The sequence below is a fragment of the Nuphar pumila genome, chromosome 9 (genome assembly GCF_984573655.1).
Source record: "Nuphar pumila chromosome 9, dmNupPumi1.hap1.1, whole genome shotgun sequence".
Classification (NCBI taxonomy): domain Eukaryota; kingdom Viridiplantae; phylum Streptophyta; class Magnoliopsida; order Nymphaeales; family Nymphaeaceae; genus Nuphar; species Nuphar pumila.
The window spans coordinates 27364225-27384822 of record NC_143257.1 but is presented as its reverse complement, the minus strand read 5'-3'; the positions used below and the strand labels follow the sequence as shown (position 1 = coordinate 27384822).

General features: G+C 37.2%; 1 protein-coding gene across 1 annotated transcript; it reads left to right on the top strand.

The window, feature by feature from the left end:
- Window positions 1-932: 932 nt before the first annotated feature.
- LOC149828523 (zinc finger BED domain-containing protein RICESLEEPER 2-like) lies at window positions 933-19556 on the top strand. Its single transcript, XM_090016873.1, has 5 exons — window positions 933-1131; window positions 1755-1878; window positions 3305-5238; window positions 5327-5413; window positions 19344-19556. Exons 3-4 carry the CDS (start codon window positions 3309-3311, stop codon window positions 5353-5355), a joined length of 1959 nt encoding a protein of 652 aa, XP_089872999.1. The 5' UTR covers window positions 933-1131; window positions 1755-1878; window positions 3305-3308; the 3' UTR covers window positions 5356-5413; window positions 19344-19556.
- The last annotated feature ends 1042 nt before the right edge of the window (window positions 19557-20598 follow it).

The window sequence follows — 20598 nt, the reverse complement described above, 5'->3', positions numbered from 1 at the left end:
CAAATTGAGGGTTTTAAATGAGAGAGCGCTCTTTGGTTGGGTCGGTGGCACTGTAAAGGGGCGGGGCAGGGCACGACAGGGTGAAGCAGATCCGAAATGCGTGATTTGTGCTACCGAGCCTTATCGAGCCTACTTGAGCTTATGGAGCTCGAGAGGCCGATCAAGCTTGACTGGTTTGCTCAATCGAGCCTCAGCACTTTGTACAAGCTCAACTCATTTACATGCACGAGCTTCACCGAGCCAGATCGATTCACTGTGCATCCTAGTGGAGTCTATTTGACCCGGTACATGTCGGGACTGGGGCATAACAAGCCCGTTGACATGCCAGTAAAAGCAGAGCAAAGACGTGTTTTAACTTTTAGGTGGTGATGGTAAACAACACAAGCAGATAGGACAGCAAAGAGTTTGGATATGGGCTGGATCTTGTTAGATCCAAATTGGAAATGTACAATGCAGATATTAATCGGAATTGGGTCGGAATTAGATCTGATATGTTCAGATTGAATACAGATCCGAAATTTAAGTGGTAATACCGGATCCAGTAAAAACTAATATGCTCTTTACATGAAAAAGGATCCGTTTTTTAAACTGATTTGAACTAGATCAAAGTTAAAATACTGATTGGAGTCCAATCCCCCCCCCCCCCCCCCCCCCCCCAAAAAAAAAAAAAAAAAAAAAAAAAACAATTGATTTAGCAAATCCAATCCGGCCTAAATCCACATCTGGATTTTATTGTTAGGTTTTGAATCTGAAAACATTGGTGTTGGATTCAGAGATTGAATATCCGATTACATCTAATCCGTTTGCAGCCCTACAAGCAGATAGGTTTTTTATCTGGATCTGAATATAGATTTGACTGAAAACGTGGACCCGAATCTGTTTCCAAATCCAACACCATATAAGTTTTACAAATCCGGATTTCGGGCAAAACCGATTTGGAAAACAAAAAACCTGGGTCAGGGTGGGTGTGAGTGAACCCCAGCTCTCAACCCAACCACCGCGGCGCCTCTTCCCCCTTTTCCTCCCAACCCCGGCCGCTGCGTGCCCTAACCTCCCTCCGGCGTCCTCTCCCTCCGGCGTCCGGCGTCCTCTCCCTCCGGCATCGTTCGACCGGCGCCGGCGCCGGCGCAGGTATGGCCTCTCTCTCTTTCTGTGGCTGGACAAGGGTGGAGGTGGTTGGCCCTTTTCCGGCCAGTCTCTCTCTGTTTCTGTATGGACGGAAAAGGGCCTACGGAAAAGGGCCAGAGGGCCTAAGGCTGGCCCTTTTCCTGCTAGCTCTCACTGTTATTCTCTCTGGCCATAAAAGGGGCCTTTTCCGGCCAGTTTCTCTCTGTTTCTGTATGGCCGGAAAAGGGCCTAAGGCTGCTACTTTTCCTTCTAGCTCTCCCTGTTCCTCTCTCTGGCCATAGAGGGGGCCCTTTTCCGTCCAGTTTCTCTCTCTCTGACCGGAGAAGGGCCAGCCGTCTCTCTCTGTGTGTGTGTGGCAGGAAAAGGGCCTCAGGCTGGCCCTTTTCCTGCGGTCTCTGTTTTTTTTCTCTCTGGCCGGAAAATAGCCTCAAGCTGGTCATTATTCGGCTGGCTCTCTATCCTCTATGTGGCCTGAAAAAAGCCTATGACATGCATATGTTTTTCTCATCTTCAGATTATTATTAGATCAATCCGATCTCAGGCGTTCACTTTCCTTTTTTTTTGTTTTTGTTCATCATGTTGTTCTCGTTCTTTTTCGGCTATTTCGAACTGAAATGGTGCATTAGTCAAAAAACATGTTGAGCTTCTGTGTGGGATTTGTCTGTTGATCTGAAACACATGGAGAATCGGCTGCCAAGACGATAACTGCGGCAACTTGCTTCTGCTTCGGTTGCTTACCGTGACGCTTTGGTAATGCTTACCTGCTTTTAACATTGGTTTTCAGACATATACAACAACGTCATAGTGCCAATTGTATTTTTTCTCTGGGTTTGATCTGTTCGCGTATTCTCTCTCGGGTTTGGAGTTGGAATTAGCTTATGTTCCTTTCATTTGATTTATGGATATCCTCTTTTCAATTTAGATATGGTAGGTTTAATGGATGCACACTTATGCTTTTAAGTCATCTGTGATTCGATTTCTCAATGGGATGAATCAGTAAAACAAGTGCAAGTTTGGTAATTTTTGAAGGATCATTACATGCAGAAATAAACTATTGTTGTTGAAGGAAGATATAAAAAATTCAGCTAATATTGTGAAGGGATTTTCATGAGTTTATTATATGTAGCATTAGCTTATGTGGCTATTTTATTCACCATTTTTATCTTGAATGGGGAATATTGATCATGTTTATGTTTATGGTAAATGTAGAACTCAGAATTTCCTGCATTATTTGTTTATGAATATCTCATGCAGAATGCAAATTTTGGGGCACTAGGCATGAAATTTTGCGTGTTTGGAGAGTTTTTTCGGATATGGGTTGCATCTCCGGGCATTCGAGATTTATTTTCATAGAGTATGGTTTTTTTTTATCCTGGATCTAAGCGTGGCGCTGGTTGGATCTGGATCCTGAAAATGGACTTTGGCCAGGAATGGATATCGAAAGATTTGGATCCCAGGACAGGTTCCAGGAAGATCTGGATCCTGGAACCTGATCTTATAAGCCCTAGATCAATAACCAGTTCAAAAGTCAGAACTTTGTTGTTTGTGATCTGAGTCGGACTATATATGCTGCCTTCTTTTTTCATTTCTTTTCCTTGTTACCCTGCTTTTGAGCTTTCAAAAGATTTGGACTGTTCTTGCCTGTTCCTTGTTTGGATGTATCGTAAGATCCTCAGAAATGGATTCCTAATGGGAGCCAATTATTTGGGTTCCAGACCATAACTCATTTGGACCCCACCTAGTGGGACCTAGGGGTTTCAAAATGGCCTGCATTGATGATCTTTATCATGGCTCAATATGTCTGGAATAGATTTCCATGTTCCTACCTGTTGTGTGAAGGAATGTGTGAGATTTGACTGCATCAGATGCTCAATGAGAGCTGGGGAGTCTGTATACAACTACATTCATTAACAAAATGGCCTTCACCGTTGGCATGGGAGTGCCTGGTCTGGACCCATACTCTGTTTCAGAGTCCTTTTGGTGGATTTGGATTCTCTGTATCTTCTGTCGAAAGTAGGATCCAATCTGATCCCATCTTGATAGGGAAGTAAGTGGGTCCAATTGGGTTGTTTCTATTTTCCATAATTCAGTATGTTGTTATTATCTTCCCACTTTTTAACATTGAATTGCATTGGTCAAGTTGTGTAATATGTGTGTTTGTTTATCAATTATACAGCAATATGGTAGAGATGTCAGACTTGGTTGCTCGTAGGAAACCAAAGCGGCTGAGATCAGTTGTATGGAATGATTTTAAGAAGATAAAAAAGAATGGGAAGGAGGTGGCCATGTGCAAGAATTGTAGCAAGGAATTTGTGGGAGGTAGTGGCACGACACATTTGAAAAAACATTTACTGAGATGTGCCAAAAAGCCTAGTGATGATGTAGCACATCAGTTACTTGCAATAACTGATAAGAACAAGGATGAAACTCCACCAGCTGTAACTCCCGAACCCTCTAAGATTATTAATAATGTCAAGTTTGACCAAGAGCAGAGCCAGTTTGATCTTGCACGGATGATCATTCTACATGATTATCCATTTTCTCTTGTTGAACATGTTGGTTTCAGAATATTTGTGAACAATCTCCAGCCACAGTTCAAGATGGTGTCAACCATCACTGTTAAGGCCGATTGCCTAACAATTTTTGAGCAAGAAAAAGAGAAGCTTTATGAGGTTTTGGACAAACTCCCTGGCAGGATCAGCCTGACAGCAAATATATGGACATCCTATCAAAATGTTGCATACTTGTGTTTGACTGCACAGTACATTGATGAAGCTTGGGCATTACAGAAAAAGATTCTTAATTTTGTGACTATTGAGCCTCTCCACACGGGAGAAGCACTTTCAGAGATCATTATGACCTGCCTAATGGATTGGAATATTTATCATAAGTTGTTCACGATGACAATGGAAAATTCTTCCATGAATGATAGCGTTGTTTCAAGAATTAAAGACCTTCTTACTCAAAAGAGGATGCTTATGGGTAATGGTCAGTTGTTTTATGTGCAATGTGCTACACATGTTCTCAGCCTTATTTCTCAAGATGGGTTGGAGTTTATAAATGAGGTGATCGACAAGATTCGGGAAAGTGTCAAGTATGTAAAGAGTTCACAAACAAGGGAACAAAAGTTTAATGAGGTGGCTAATCAAGTTCGAGTTCATAGTCAGAGGAGCATGTGCCTCGATGTTCCTGCACAGTGGAACTCCACTTATCTCATGCTTGAAGTTGCATTGGAATACAAAGAAGCATTTTCTTATTTGCAGAAACATGATCCTAGCTATAATATGGCACCTACAGACAGAGAGTGGGAAGTAGCAAGCCTGATTAGTAATCATTTGAAATCACTGTATGAAGTGGCTAAGGATTTCTTGGGGACCAAATATCCCACCTCCAACCTTTACTTCCCTGCAATATGTGCTATGAAGTTACAACTGAATGAATGGTCTAAGAGCATAAATGCGTTTGTTTGTTCCATGGCTTCAAAGATGAAAGACAATTTTGATAAGTACTGGAAGCTCTGCAGCTTGGTTCTGGCTGTGGCAGTTATTTTGGACCCACGATTCAAAATGAAACTGGTAGAATATTATTACCATCGGATTTATGGCAACAGTGCTGCCGAACACATTAAGGAAGTCCATGATGCTTTTACAAATCTATACAATGAATATGCTGGCCATCCAACAACAAATCTGCCTTACCAAGAATACAGCGGTCGAGTTGGAAGTGTTCATGGTAGTGAATCTAATGGCAACATTTTGCTTGGCATCACCAATGATGTCAGTGACAACTTGAGAGGGTTTGATGAGTTCCTTCATACTACTTCACGAAGCCAGCGATCAAAGTCAGATCTGGATCTTTATTTGGAAGAGGGTGTATCCCCTAGAAACCAGGATTTTGATATTTTAAGTTGGTGGAAAGTCAGTGCACCCAAGTATCCAATATTATCGAGAATGGCCCGCGATATTTTGGGGATTCCTGTGTCAACTGTTGCATTCGAGTCAACATTTAACACTAGGGGAAAAGTACTGGATGCATATAAGAGCTCACTGGATTCACAAACTGTGCAGGCTTTGATTTGTGCACAAGATTGGTTGCTGGATGAATTCGATGGTAATTTAGTCTATCTAATATTCAACTTGTTATTGTTTTTTTAATTGTGATATCTCTCTTACCTGTTTTTCTTTACTATGAATGTTAGGTTCTGCCTTGTCCTTGGCTCAAACTTGATCTGATATCACCAGTTATATCCATCTTGAGTGCTTTGGTACAGACTGCTATATATATGGTATACAAAAATTTGTCTCTCTTTTGAATACTGCTTGTTTCTTAAATTTTCATGATTTGAAGCGACACAAGATATTTTCAGTGTTGCCAGGTGAAATATTCGATATTGATTGCACTCCATGGACAAATTAATGTGGTTTCCTTATCATTTAATCATTACCATTAGTCCTAGTAACTTCAGTGGATATGATGTTTAAGGTATAATTAGTTGCTCAATGGTATATTTTAGTAGGCACATGAGAACTTGTGGAAGTTTTAAAATTCTCTCAAAGCTTTGAAACTTATTCTCTGATGAATGAGTAGACAAAGAGTAGATCACTAACAAATGAACGTGGGTATGTTCTCCTTTCCACAGCTGTTTATTGCTTATGGATTTGAGGAGGAAATTTATATGGATTGTTGTCCGTGTTATTTATAATGGACTTCTACAAAATTATGGTCACATTGGACAGTCAGATTTCCTTTCTTGTTTTCATGTTGATCATTTGCTGTGAACCACCTAATTTGCATTAGTAATTCATTTTCTCATTCTCTTCTGCTGATTTTTGCAGTGTCTTGTGCTCTTTCCTTTGTTTCTTATTCAGCCAATTGTGTATCCTGAAAACTGCAAACAAACATTTATAAATGAGCTTTTCTTCAACTGTTAACCTTCATACTCATACATGTTAAGTGACTCTGCATTCTTTGGGTTCATTCAATATTTTTTTTATTGTTAAAAAAAAAGGCCATTAGCTTTTCCATTCATATGTATGTTTATCGTATTGGGTGTTTATTTATGAAGGCTTCCAGGTTACCCGAACTTAAATTTTTAATCTCCTATCTATATTTGAGTTGAGAGCATGATATTGATATCTTATTTTTATTAGTTATGTAGTACTTAAAATTTAGTGTTTCAGTAATCTGCTCTTCTCAATGCTTCGCCCTTTGATGCTGCGGCAACTGATGTCTTGTTTCCACTCTCAATTTGGAGATGTAATTGTAGACAATTTGAGTTATATTTTCTTGGTGGCTTTGCTGTCTGCCATGTTGAGAAACTCGGTTTTGATGTCACATAATATGATACACTGTCTTATTTGATTTTGTATGATATGATAATATGTTCTCTTGAAATAATGTTATATTATGACTGAATATGTTTTGCCTTAAATCTAACGAGTATTTGATGCAAGGATATCTCACCCAATAAGGATGGAGACTTCCTGTTCAAGTACAACTATGGTGCAATCATACTCCTTGAAGAAAAAGCTTGATGAGCCATGCTTTCCTAAAGTTCAAATGAAGAAATCGGCTACCTCAAGATGAAGATTTTTTTCTTCTTTAGAGTCATATGTAACAGAACCTTCAGGAACTTGCATATTGCATATTACATACTCATTCATACATACTATATCATAAAAGTATACGATAGTTTCAAAAAGGTTCTTTTTTGAAAACCAATAAGTGTACCTTCTTACAAACTTTTATGAAAAAGATATTTTGTCATATAATAATTGTACTTTCTTACAACCTTTTATGAAAAAGACTTTTTGTCATATAATCATTGTACCTTATACTATATACAAGACAACATGAAAAAAGGAATGTAGGAAAAAGACAAAAACATAAAATCGACTACATAAGAAAAACAAATAAAATATGTTTTTGAAAAGACCTTAGTTATCTTCTCTAATGAAATGTTTTCTTAATACAAGAAAAAGACAAAAACATAAATCGGCTACACATAAGAAAAACAAATAAAATATGGTTTTAAAAGGACTCTAGTTACCTTTTTCTTTAGAATGTCGACTTACTTGAAGTCATCATTCTCTCTAGTTACCTTTTTTCATAACCATAAAATGTCGACTTACTTGAAGTCATCATTCTCTCTACAAAGCATTAAATGCCTTCTCTAACAAATCCTTTCTAAATATCCTTCCCAAAGAATGTCGACCTTCTTTTTTGGACTCATTCTCTCTGGAGACTTTGAAATACACTACATAAAGAATACACTTGACATGACTGTGTACAAATAAATATCTCAAAGCACTCATAGTACTTACACTCATTTAAAGTAAAGAAGTACTAATGTACCTCAAATCATTAATTAGAATAAAGACAAAACTACAACCCAACGTTCAAATGTACTATTGTAAGAAATAGACTTTTTACATAAAATATGTATTACCTAAAACAATACAACGACTAGTGTACCCTCTATTTCACCTTTATGGAAAAAGGCATTCTCGATCTTCTCTAAAAGATATTTTTGAAATGACATAACATTTCACATTTCAAAAAAAGTTACAATTCCAAAATGTAACGACTACTTTTTAAAGGCTATATAAACACACTCAAATAAACTATTAAACAAGAGGAATGGAATGGACGTGAGAGCTTACAAAGAGAAAAAGTTCTATTCGTGATTTGAAAAGAGAGTCTTGAAAAAGAAAGAGAAAAAGAAAAAGGAAGAAAAGAGAAAAAGTCAAGTCCAGCTCTTTGACAAAGAGTATCCTCTGAGTGACAAACAGAACATTCTTAGAATCCTTCATTCGTGCATTCATATCATTCTGAAGGTTCTATAGGAAGTATTGTAACTCTGTTATTCACTGTATTCCTTCTTTGTTTAAAGAAGTAGACCTCTGTGAAAGAGGGTGTTGCCCTTCTCTGTTGAGAGAAGAAGACCTCTTGGGAAGAGGGTGTGCCCTTCTCTGTTGAGAGAAGAAGACCTCTTGGGAAGAGGGTGTGCCCCTTCTCTGTTGAGAGAAGAAGACCTCTTGGGAAGAGGGTGTTGTACTATTTATCCGGTAACTCGGATGTTATAGTGGAATCTCAAGTGGTTTGCTTGGGGACTGGATGTAGGTCTGGATATTGACCGAACCAGTATAACTTCTGTGTTTTATGTATTGTGCCTTATTGCTTAATTATTTTATTTTATCGATCATTATCATATTTCACTATTCACCCCCCCTCTAATGGAATTTCATTTGGTATCAGAGCAGGTTTGCTGGTTTCGACGTAACAAGTCTTCCAGCACAAATGGCATCTACCTCTTATGCTCGTGATATTGAAGGTCAACACGCATCTCGTCCTCCCTTCTTCAATGGCTCCAACTATGTATATTGGAAGTACAGAATGACTATCTTTCTTAAATCCATAGACTTTGCTGTATGGAAAATTGTTGAGCATCCATACACATCTCCATCCGCAGACTATAACTTATGGTCTGATGAAGAAAAGAAAATGGCAAACCTAAATGCAAAGGCTATGAATGCCTTATATTGTGCCATTGATCAGAATGAATTCAACAAAATATCTATATGTGAATCTGCATATGACATTTGACATTCTTTGGAGGTTATTCATGAAGGAACCAACAAAGTAAAAGAAGCCAAAATATCATCTATTGTTAGAAAATATGAGTTGTTCAAAATGAACAAAGATGAACCCATCACAGAGATGTTTACCAGATTCACCAACATCACCAATGATCTGAAATCTCTGGGTGTAACATACTCCCAGACTGAAAAGGTGAAGAAAATCTTGAGATCTCTCACAACTGATTGGGAGAAAAAGACTACTGCTATTGAAGAAGCTCAAGATTTATCTAAACTTACATTGGACGACTTAATAGGCAATCTTATGGCCTATGAAGTCCACATGAAAGAAAGAAGGGAAGAAGAGCAACCAGTAAAGAAAACTCTAGCTTTCCCAGCTCTATCTGAGAATGAAGACTCAGATAAAGAATCAGAAATTGTGCTACTTACCAGAAAATTCCAGCGCTTCATGAGAAGGAACCAGCTTCCAAACAGGCACAAGGAAAGAAAAGATCTTAAAAGAAGATCCCATGTGCTTTCAGTGTAATAAGCCAGGCTACTTAAAACGTGACTGTCCACTTCTCAAAAGAAAGTCCAAGACTGAGGAACCAAAGAAGAGGTTCTTCAAGAAAAAGGCTCTGCATGCTCAATGGGATGATTCAGAACCATCCACTAGTGAAGAGTCAAGTGATGATGAAGCCGAAACTGCAAATATGTGCTTCATGGCAAACAAAAGTTCGGTAAGTGAAATCTCTGATTTTTCCTTTGAAGAACTTCTAGATGCTTTTCAAGATCTATTTGAAGAATCTAGAAAATTGAGTTTCAAAAATAAAGTTTTAAAATCTGAAAATTTAAAGCTTTCCCAAGAGAATGAAAAACTCAGCAGTGAAAATTCTGAGTTAAAAAAGAAAAATCTTTTACTTATATCTGAAATTTCTTCTACTAGCTCAAAAACTAAAAATATGCAAGTAGAAATTTCAGAGCTAAAAAGTAAAACTGAGAACCTCATGAAAACGGTTTTCAAGTTTACTAAAGGTAAAGAGAACTTGGATAAACTCTTATCCTCTCAGAAGGTCTCCTTTTACAAGAATGGGATTGGCTATTCTCATTTCAAAAAACCTTCTTGTATAAATCAAAAGACCACGTTTGTGAATAGTTCATCTGAACCAAATAAGGAGTATTATATTGATAATCTTTTTAACTCCTCTAAAGAGATAGACAAACCCAAATCCAAATGGATATGGGTTCCAAAGTCTAACAAAAAAGGACCCGATTGGGTACCAAAAAGAAGATTTACTTAATGTTTTGCAGGCTCCAAAGAAGAAGAACAGATGAATACTAGATAGTGGATGTTCAAAGCACATGACAGGACATCCAGACCTTTTTGCTGTTCTTCATCATAAAGGAGGAACCGTCACCTTTGAAGATAACAACAAAGGTTTGATAATTGGTATTGGAAATATTGGTAACATAGACAAACCTCTTATCAAAGACGTTCTCCTTGTTAAAGGCTTAAAACATAACCTACTAAGTATCAGTCAAATGTGTGACACAGGTTATAATGTTAGCTTTAATCATGATGCATGCCTCATAGCTGACACAAATGAAAACATCATCTTAAAAGGTATAAGAAAGAATAATATATATGAACTATACCTAGAAAACATCACAGAACATTGCCTCATAGCTAATAATGACACTCAACATCTATGGCACATGAGAATGGGCCATGTCAACTCTAAATACATGTCTAAACTAGCTAAAGATAAGTTAGTACGTGGGTTACCCAACATATCTTTTTAAAAGGATTATTTTTGTGATGCATGTCAATTAGGAAAATTGTCAAAATCTTCTTTCAAATCAAAAAATGTCATTTCAAGTAAAAGACCTTTAGAGCTTCTCCACCTGGACCTCTTTGGTCCTTCTAGGGTAGCTAGCCTTAATCAAAATAGATATGCTTTTGTCATTGTAGATGATTACTCAAGATTTACTTGGGTAATATTTTTGAAAAACAAAAGTGACACGTTTTGTCAGTTTGAAATCTTATGTAAAAAATTAAAAAACGAAAAATCGTGTTCTATTGTTAAAATCCGTAGTGACCATGGAGGAGAATTTGAAAATGAACTCTTTGAAAATTTTTGTAACTTGCATGATATTTCTCATAACTTTGCCTTTCCTAGAGCTGCACCTCAAAATGGTGTAGTAGAAAGAAAGAATAGAACCCTTCAGGAATCTGCCAGGACTATGCTCCAACACAATAATCTTGCAAAATCTTTTTGGGCAGAAGCTGTTAATACTGCATGCTACATAACAAATAGAGTTCTCATTAGACCCTTATTAAATAAAACTCCCTATGAACTATTCTATGACAGAACTCCAAGAATAGACTACTTCAAAGTCTTTGGATGTAAATGCTTTATCCTAAACACAAAAGATAGCCTGGATAAGTTTGATGCTAAATCTGTTGAAGGCATATTCTTAGGATATTCAAGTCATAGTAAAGCATGCAGAGTTTTCAATAAGTGTCATAATACTATTGAAGAATCTATGCATGTTAGTTTTTGTGAATCTATTGATCAATCTGTTCATATACAAACTAATGATGATGATGTTGAAAGTACAGATTTATTTTTAGATAACACAGCTAAGTCTAATGAAGATGATCACCAAAGAACCTTTGTCGATATCAAAGATCATCCTCAAAAGCAGATTTTGGGAGAACTAACAAAGGGGGTTCAAACTAGAGCTCAGCTAGAACGGATTGCAAACATGGCATTCATTTCTCAACTTGAACCAAAGAAGATTGATGAAGCCATCATTGATGAGTTCTGGATGCTAGCCATGACTGAAGAACTGAATCAATTTCAAAGAATTGACGTTTGGGATCTTGTGCCGAGACCAAAGGATCATCCAATCATTGGGACAAGATGGATCTTCAGAAACAAGCTAGACGAAACAGGTAATGTTATAAGAAACAAGGCCAGACTAGTAGCTCAAGGATACAACCAGGAGGAAGGTATTGACTTTGATGAAACATTTGCTCCTGTTGCTAGACTTGAATCTATTAGAATGCTCTTAGCATATGCAAGCTATATGGATTTTAAATTATTTCAAATGGATGTTAAAAGTGCTTTCTTAAATGGTTTTATAAATGAAGAAGTCTATGTAAAACAACCTCCAGGATTTGAAAATGAACAATACCCAGATCATGTTTTTAAACTCAAACGTGCTTTGTATGGTTTAAAACAAGCACCTCGTGCTTGGTACGAAAGACTTAAAACCTTTTTATTAAAAACTGGTTTTTCTGTTGGCAAAGCAGATTCTACACTATTTGTCAAAGTAGTGAATAATCATACCCTAATTGTTCAAATCTATGTCGACGACATCATCTTTGGATCTTCTAACAACACTCTCTGTGAAGATTTTTCTAAGTCCATGCAGAAGGAATTCGAAATGAGTATGATGGGAGAACTCACCTACTTTCTTGGACTGCATATTAAGCAAACCAAGGATGGAGTTTTCATCAACCAATCTAAGAATGCTCATGAACTTCTGAAGAGGTTCAACATGAACTCAACTGCTTCAAAATCCACTCCTATGAGCACTACTACTGTGTTGGACAAAGATGAAGATGGTAAGACTGTTGATACAAAGGTATACCGAGGTATGATAGGATCACTTCTTTATTTAACTGCTAGCCGTCCAGATATAATGTTTAGTGTTTGCTTGTGTGCTAGATTCCAGTCAAATCCAAAAGAATCACATCTTAAAGCTGTAAAAAGAATAATGAGATATTTAAAAGACACAGTTGATTTTGGATTATTCTATTCAAAATCCTCTACATTTGATCTAATCTCATACAGTGATGCTGATTTTGCTGGAAGTAAATCTGACACAAAAAGCACAAGTGGACATGTCACATGCTAGGGCACTCACTGGTATCATGGTTCAGTAAGAAACAGAATTGTGTATCATTATCAACTACTGAAGCCGAATACATTGCTGCTAGCCTAGCTTGTACTCAAGTTATCTGGATGAAACAAACATTAAAAGATTTTGGTTTAAATTTTGAAAATACAACTATTTTTTGTGATAATACAAGTGCTATAAACCTATCTAAGAATCCTATTTTACACTCACGAACTAAGCACATTCAAATAAGACACCACTTCTTAAGAGAAAAAGTCTTAAACAACATAATTAAACTAGAATTCATACCCACTAATCTACAGTTAGCAGACATATTCACTAAACCATTAAAACATGAAGACTTCACACGAATTAGAAGGGAACTAGGAATATGCAAACTAAGTGACTTATAAATTGATTACACTTAATATAATACTTCTTATAAGTCTTGTTTAAATCGTATTTTAAATTGCTTTCCTTATTATCATTTTTAGTTAGTCAAACTAAGTTTCCATATTCACGTATTCTTATAAGACACATTCTTTATGTCATTCAAACTTGTCATCTTTCAAGTACACATCCATTATAACTCCTTGTCCTATCTCCTTTCTCTCATATCCATAAGAACTAATTATATTAAAAACCATCATAACAATGTTCACATCACTCTACTCCTTTATTATTTTTGTCCTTTTATAAAAACTTTTCTTACGACAAATGGTCCTACTTAGTTTATGAGAACTTATTACTCTTCATTAGTTAAAATCGAATGACTATTTAGTTCCTTTAAAAGATCTAGTTGCTATATTCTCACGTAAATTATTTTTTTTTACTATATCATATGTTATATCATAGCCCTACAAACTATCTATTATCATCTCTTTCATATACATATTAAGCCTCCTTTCTTGTCAACTCTTGTTTTAACCTAATCTTGTCGAGTTTCTTTAAGAATATAAATAATAATTCATATCAATCATAACCTCATGTCTTTCATCAACCTTTTTTTTTATTACTTCTTTATCCTTCACAAAAATCCATATATGTCATCTCACCTTTCTCTATGACAACTCACATTTATTCTACGCAATCCTTTCTTCTCTTCCGATAAATTGGTTATCCATTATTTTCGACCTCTTTATTCGTTATCAGAAATTTGAGCCTCTTCTTTTTGGGTGTTTTATAACTCCCATTCTCAACTACTTTCAAGTACCACTTCACAACGAAGTCATCCTCCGTCCCTCTAACGTCCTCGATACTACCACCTTCAATCTAAGGTCCCTGCACATACCCGGCTCTGATGAAGCAGATCCACTATCCTCCTTCAATTACTTTTCTGCTATGATGGATATCGAGCAAACTCAAGATCGAATCCTTCATAATCAGGCCCTGTTGCAGCAGACTCGCAAGCAGAATCGTGCCAACCGGACACCTTCACCTTCTCCACCTTCGAGATAGACTCATTTTTTATATTTAGTCTGTAATAACTTTTAAATTCTTTCGGTCTGTAATAATTTTTTTCTTACTCTGATCCCTCCTTTTTGTCCATGACAAAAGGGGAGAAAACCTGTCTCCATTATTGGAGAAATATTCTCTCTTTAAACATTATTTCACTTTTTTATCATATTATTATTTCTATGCATAATGTCTTTTTGACAGGGGGAGCATATTTTGTCATCATCAAAAAGGGGGAGAATGTTGATAAACTCGGTTTTGATGTCACATAATATGATACACTGTCTTATTTGATTTTGTATGATATGATAATATGTTCTCTTGAAATAATGTTATATTATGACTGAATATGTTTTGCCTTAAATCTAACGAGTATTTGATGCAAGGATATCTCACCCAATAAGGATGGAGACTTCCTGTTCAAGTACAACTATGGTGCAATCATACTCCTTGAAGAAAAAGCTTGATGAGCCATGCTTTCCTAAAGTTCAAATGAAGAAATCTGCTACCTCAAGATGAAGATTTTTTCTTCTTTAGAGTCATATGTAACAGAACCTTCAGGAACTTGCATATTGCATATTACATACTCATTCATACATACTATATCATAAAAGTATACGATAGTTTCAAAAAGCTTCTTTTTTGAAAACCAATAAGTGTACCTTCTTACAACCTTTTATGAAAAAGATATTTTGTCATATAATAATTGTACTTTCTTACAACCTTTTATGAAAAAGACTTTTTGTCATATAATCATTGTACCTTATACTATATACAAGACAACATGAAAAAAGGAATGTAGGAAAAAGACAAAAACATAAAATCGACTACATAAGAAAAACAAATAAAATATGTTTTTGAAAAGACCTTAGTTATCTTCTCTAATGAAATGTTTTCTTAATACAAGAAAAAGACAAAAACATAAATCGGCTACACATAAGAAAAACAAATAAAATATGGTTTTAAAAGGACTCTAGTTACCTTTTTCTTTAGAATGTCGACTTACTTGAAGTTATCATTCTCTCTAGTTACCTTTTTTCATAACCATAAAATGTCGACTTACTTGAAGTCATCATTCTCTCTACAAAGCATTAAATACCTTCTGTAACAAATCCTTTCTAAATATCCTTCCCAAAGAATGTCGACCTTCTTTTTTGGACTCATTCTCTCTGGAGACTTTGAAATACACTACATAAAGAATACACTTGACATGACTGTGTACAAATAAATATCTCAAAGCACTCATAGTACTTACACTCATTTAAAGTAAAGAAGTACTAATGTACCTCAAATCATTAATTAGAATAAAGACAAAACTACAACCCAACGTTCAAATGTACTATTGTAAGAAATAGACTTTTTACATAAAATATGTATTACCTAAAACAATACAACGACTAGTGTACCCTCTATTTCACCTTTATTGAAAAAGGCATTCTCGATCTTCTCTAAAAGATATTTTTGAAATGACATAACATTTCACATTTCAAAAAAAGTTACAATTCCAAAATGTAACGACTACTTTTTAAAGGCTATATAAACACACTCAAATAAACTATTAAACAAGAGGAATGGAATAGACGTGAGAGCTTACAAAGAGAAAAAGTTCTATTCGTGATTTGAAAAGAGAGCCTTGAAAAAGAAAGAGAAAAAGAAAAAGGAAGAAAAGAGAAAAAGTCAAGTCCAGCTCTTTGACAAAGAGTATCCTCTGAGTGACAAACAGAACATTCTTAGAATCCTTCATTCGTGCATTCATATCATTCTGAAGGTTCTATAGGAAGTATTGTAACTCTGTTATTCACTGTATTCCTTCTTTGTTTAAAAAAGTAGACCTCTGTGAAAGAGGGTGTTGCCCTTCTCTGTTGAGAGAAGAAGACCTCTTGGGAAGAGGGTGTACCCTTCTCTGTTGAGAGAAGAAGACCTCTTGGGAAGAGGGTGTGCCCCTTCTCTGTTGAGAGAAGAAGACCTCTTGGGAAGAGGGTGTTGTACTATTTATCCGGTAACTCGGATGTTATAGTGGAATCTCAAGTGGTTTGCTTGGGGACTGGATGTAGGTCTGGATATTGACCGAACCAGTATAACTTCTGTGTTTTATGTGTTGTGCCTTATTGCTTAATTATTTTATTTTATCGATCATTATCATATTTCACTATTCACCCCCCCTTCTAGTGGAATTTCATGCCATTGCCTTTATTTTGCAGCAATGAGAGGAAAATAGTTTCACAATTACATAGAAGGTGATTGCCCATCACAGACTCGTAGTTTTGTCTCATTTCATGGTGAAGCTAATTGGAAAAAATCATATGTTGTTTGTAGCCTATATCATCCACTTAGATTTTCAGGAACTGTAAATAGGTATCAGCTGCAGATAAGTAGGTTGGTGGCTCCATCACAGGTTTTCCGTGTAAGTATTTTAGATCTGAGGATCTCAAAATGCTTGGGCTATTAGTCAAATGTAAAGATCTCAATTTCGTGCAGAAATGGGGATTTGAGATCCCTTGTTTGAAGGTCTTGTGTCTTTGCATGGTGCATTCAAATACGTCATTTGACTTACATCCATATATAGATGTGTTTTGATTTCTTTTATTGAAGGTTTAGGCCCCATCATGGCAATTTTCAAACATAATTTTGTGTTAGTTTTGAAAATCAAATTTTCACACTCAAAAATTTCAAGATCATTGAAGTGGTGTTTGTCACAGTTTGGTTTCAAGCCCTTTCTGTACCTTAAGCCCTCCATATGGAAAGGCTGAAAAATCCATTGTTTCCCCATCCAGCAATAAAAACACTGGAAATGATAGAAAAAATACTATGTGTTGGTTGGCAACAGGCCCATCATTTTCAGCCATAAATGACTGCGAAGCTGTCAGAACAGTGATGATAGACAGACCCTTTGTCATCACTTTCAAAAAACATTTTGGCGATAAATTGTCCAGAAAGTATCAAGGTGTCTGGGACATTATATGCATGTGTGCAGTTGGACACTGGACACATCATTTTCCAGTCATAAAATGGCCAAGAAGCTGCCAAAAAGTGATGACAGAAAGAGGTCTTAACATAATTCTTCTGACTTCTGGCAATAACTTTGCCGGAAAATAACCAGGATGGCAAAGCATCTTCCTATCATTTTCTAGCCAAACCATAGCACAATCGGTTGTGGAAAATGTAAGGCAAGGAGGTGTTCACTGGGAACAGTGTGAATGGAGAAGAAAAGGGTGAGCACATGAAATAGGGAATCCCCAATAAGAAGAGGTTGTTTGTGAAAAAATAGTCCTCATTTCTTATTTCAAAACCTTTTCTTTTCGTAATCTAAATTAGTTTTGACATGAAGAAAAATGCTCTTTGTAGCAATACCCAAACAGCTCTTTATTCTTATGCCCCTATTTGAGATTGATCTTTTTTTTTTAAACAAAAATATGTTGCGTATAAACATGTTGAGGCAGTTTGAGTCTAGATGGTTCTATCGAAGTTACTACTATTCTTTTTTCTTCTTAGACAGATTCTGCTGTTGTTCTTGATGTTTTTGTATGCCTACAGGCATAGGTGTTTATCGGTTGGTAAGTTTCAAAAGATTAATATGGCATCATTTGTGTTTGTTTGTTGAATTGTGCATGAAAAGAAAAATTAGTCTATTGGCTGTATGTGACAGATCTATTTGAAACCGTTGAATGCTGAAGTCTAGTTGTCTAGATAACTTGCCATATCGGATAGTCATAACTACTCTTCTCAGAAGTATCTGAGATCTGTTTAGCTGGTATTTGTTTATGGAACCATATCGATGTGCTATTACATTTGTCACTTCTACATGTTGATAATGTTGTATGTAAATAAATTTGACATGCAAAGAATAAGTACATACTCCACACACAGATTGTGGTTTCATCTATGTCCCATTGTCAAATTTTATATGCAAAGACTCGTAACTATTTGGTTTGTGCTTTATGATTTGTTTCATAATAAATATATATGCAATTATATTTGACATGCAAAGAATAAGTAGACACCCCACACACATTGTGATTTGACCCATGTCCCATGTCAAATTTTTTATGCAAAGACCTCTATGACTATTTGGTTTGTACTTTATTATTTGTTTCATACTAAATGTGTGCTTTGGAGGCAGTTTCGGCCAGAACCAGTAGCTTCAATTGTTGTGATTCTGTAGTCATCCCCTTGTGGGGCTGGTATATATTAGGCCTTTCCCATTTGTATGGAAAAGGCATGATGATGTCCTGGGCTTCACAGTTGTATAATCTTCATGTTAAAACCCACTTTGTTTTCTTTGAAGATACAACTACAATTTACATAAACATAATTTATCTATTTAAGCTGCCGCAACTTCGGATCAGGACTGGTCTTGGTCTGTTTTTTATTGATCTGGCCATGGCAAGGCCATTTCTTATATGATAAATCCCAATTACGCACATTCAAGATCACAAAATGCAAGCCAAGTCAAACCCAGATGAGAATATGGCTAATATTTTCTATCTAGCTTCTGTATTGTAGTCTTATTGGATTTGGATGGACATTGTGATGTGTCGTGTGCATCAGCCCTAAATCTAGGTTGGCATGTTATCTTGGATGAGGTTCAAAAGTAATCTGTATCACATGACATTACCATGTCTCCAACACCACCATTGTTTTCTGTTATGGAAAAAACTCGCCCAACTGACATTTCTGGTTTTGGTTTCTGTTTATGAGAATTCTTCTGTCTGTTTAATCTGGGTTTTGGGAGGTGCCTGTTGGATCTGGTTATGCTTATTGTGCGGTATGGTGATGGCTTCTTGTACCCAAGACTGGTTGACAGGCTATAGTTGTAATGTTTTCAACTCAAATTGGAATCCAATTGAAGTTTTAATTTTCATAACCCCTGTGGGATTCAAACCCAACATCCCTCGGTTATGATAGTACAACCTAACCATCGAGCTATCTCATTCAACCTCGAGTCTTGCCCATTTACAGCTCTAAGATCTTGCAATTTGTGGGGGATCAGCAGTTTGTGGTATTGAATGTTCAGGCATGCCCTTGTGGACCCAGTGTTGTCTAGCTAATCTTTCCCACTTGGTTTCGGTGGGATCTGTCAATGTGTCAGTTAAAATCTGGATCCAAACCGTACTTCTGGTTCTCTGTGTTGGATGTGTACTGTGTAGAACCCTCTCCTAATTATTGCCATGCAGGTCTACACCTGAGATTGGATCAGCCATGTTAAACCAGCATCTAGCAAATCTATAAATGAAGACAGGCAGTGACTGACCCATGTTTTGTTTTCTGATTCAGGTGCTACAGGCCCGAATCTGGATCTGAACTACATTAGGTATTACATCCTGACGAAAGGGAGGGAGCTGCGCACGGGTGACCCACCTGCAAGCTGTTTGTAGCCCTAGGCATGTTTTGGACAGAATTTGACATTGTATCCTCTTCAAACATGTTGAACCAGTTGATACAGTACGTCTTAATCATTGTCATATAATTGAATCTGGTTTCTACTGATAAGGAATTTTCATGTTACGCGTGCTTGAATTCCGATAGTTAATTTTAAGCATTGAAGATGGTGGTCTTGAGCTGGGCCCCTTGGGTGTGGGTCTATTCTGATGTGGAGAGTTTGAGCCATGTTCAGGACAAGTACATATGGTTTTGGACTGTTTGGTTGGGTAAATTCTGACCAGTGTTGTGAGAGGCGTACACCTCAGTACCTGAAGCGTATGCCTCAGAGGCGAGGCGCACGCTCAAGGTACTGAGGCGTTGCTGTGATGCGCCCCTCATCAACCTCCGGCCAGTTGTGACCACCGACCACCGCAGTTGCTGTGCTGCAGCTGCTGCTCAGTCTTCTCCGACCACCGGACGACCGGCATATCCCTCGCTTCCGTACCAGCTGGGCGCGTGGTCCTTCTCTTACTGCCTCCCCTCCCACCGCTTCACTTCCATTCCAGTTGTGAGAGGCGTACGCCTCAGGCGCCTCGCTTCGCCTCATCGCATTTAACAACCTTGATTCTGACTGTATGAAGAATGAATTCGACCTACCTTATTCTGGTTCCATCAAGCCATGGTTCCTGCCAATGCAATTTAGGGTGCTGGCCAACCTTAGTGGGCGGTCCTGGTGCTGCATTGATCAGGGCCAGTCTTGACTTTCTTTTCACTATGGCTGTGTTTGAAAGCATTTGATCTCAAATCCGAGGGAGGTCCAAGACCCCTCTACGTCCGTTCTAAAATCCAAGGATCTGGCCTTTACCCCTTTTATACCATGGATCAGGATCTGAGATCCCTCGTTTGAATGGCCTCGGATTTTGTTGTAGGGGTTTGCGTCACCTCATCAAGTCCCATGCCACCACCACGCCCCTATTTGTGTGGCTATATCTGGAGCATATCCTGATCCGAGCTGGAATGCTTCTGGCCGTATGTACATCTGTAACCCAACTTGTATATCCAACAAGTTTGGTGTTTGATCCGAAGTCTCATCTGGCGTAGCTGTCTTTTGGGTCCCAGTCTCATCATCATGGGTAAACTTTTGGAGTTGAATGGGAGATCTGCGCTG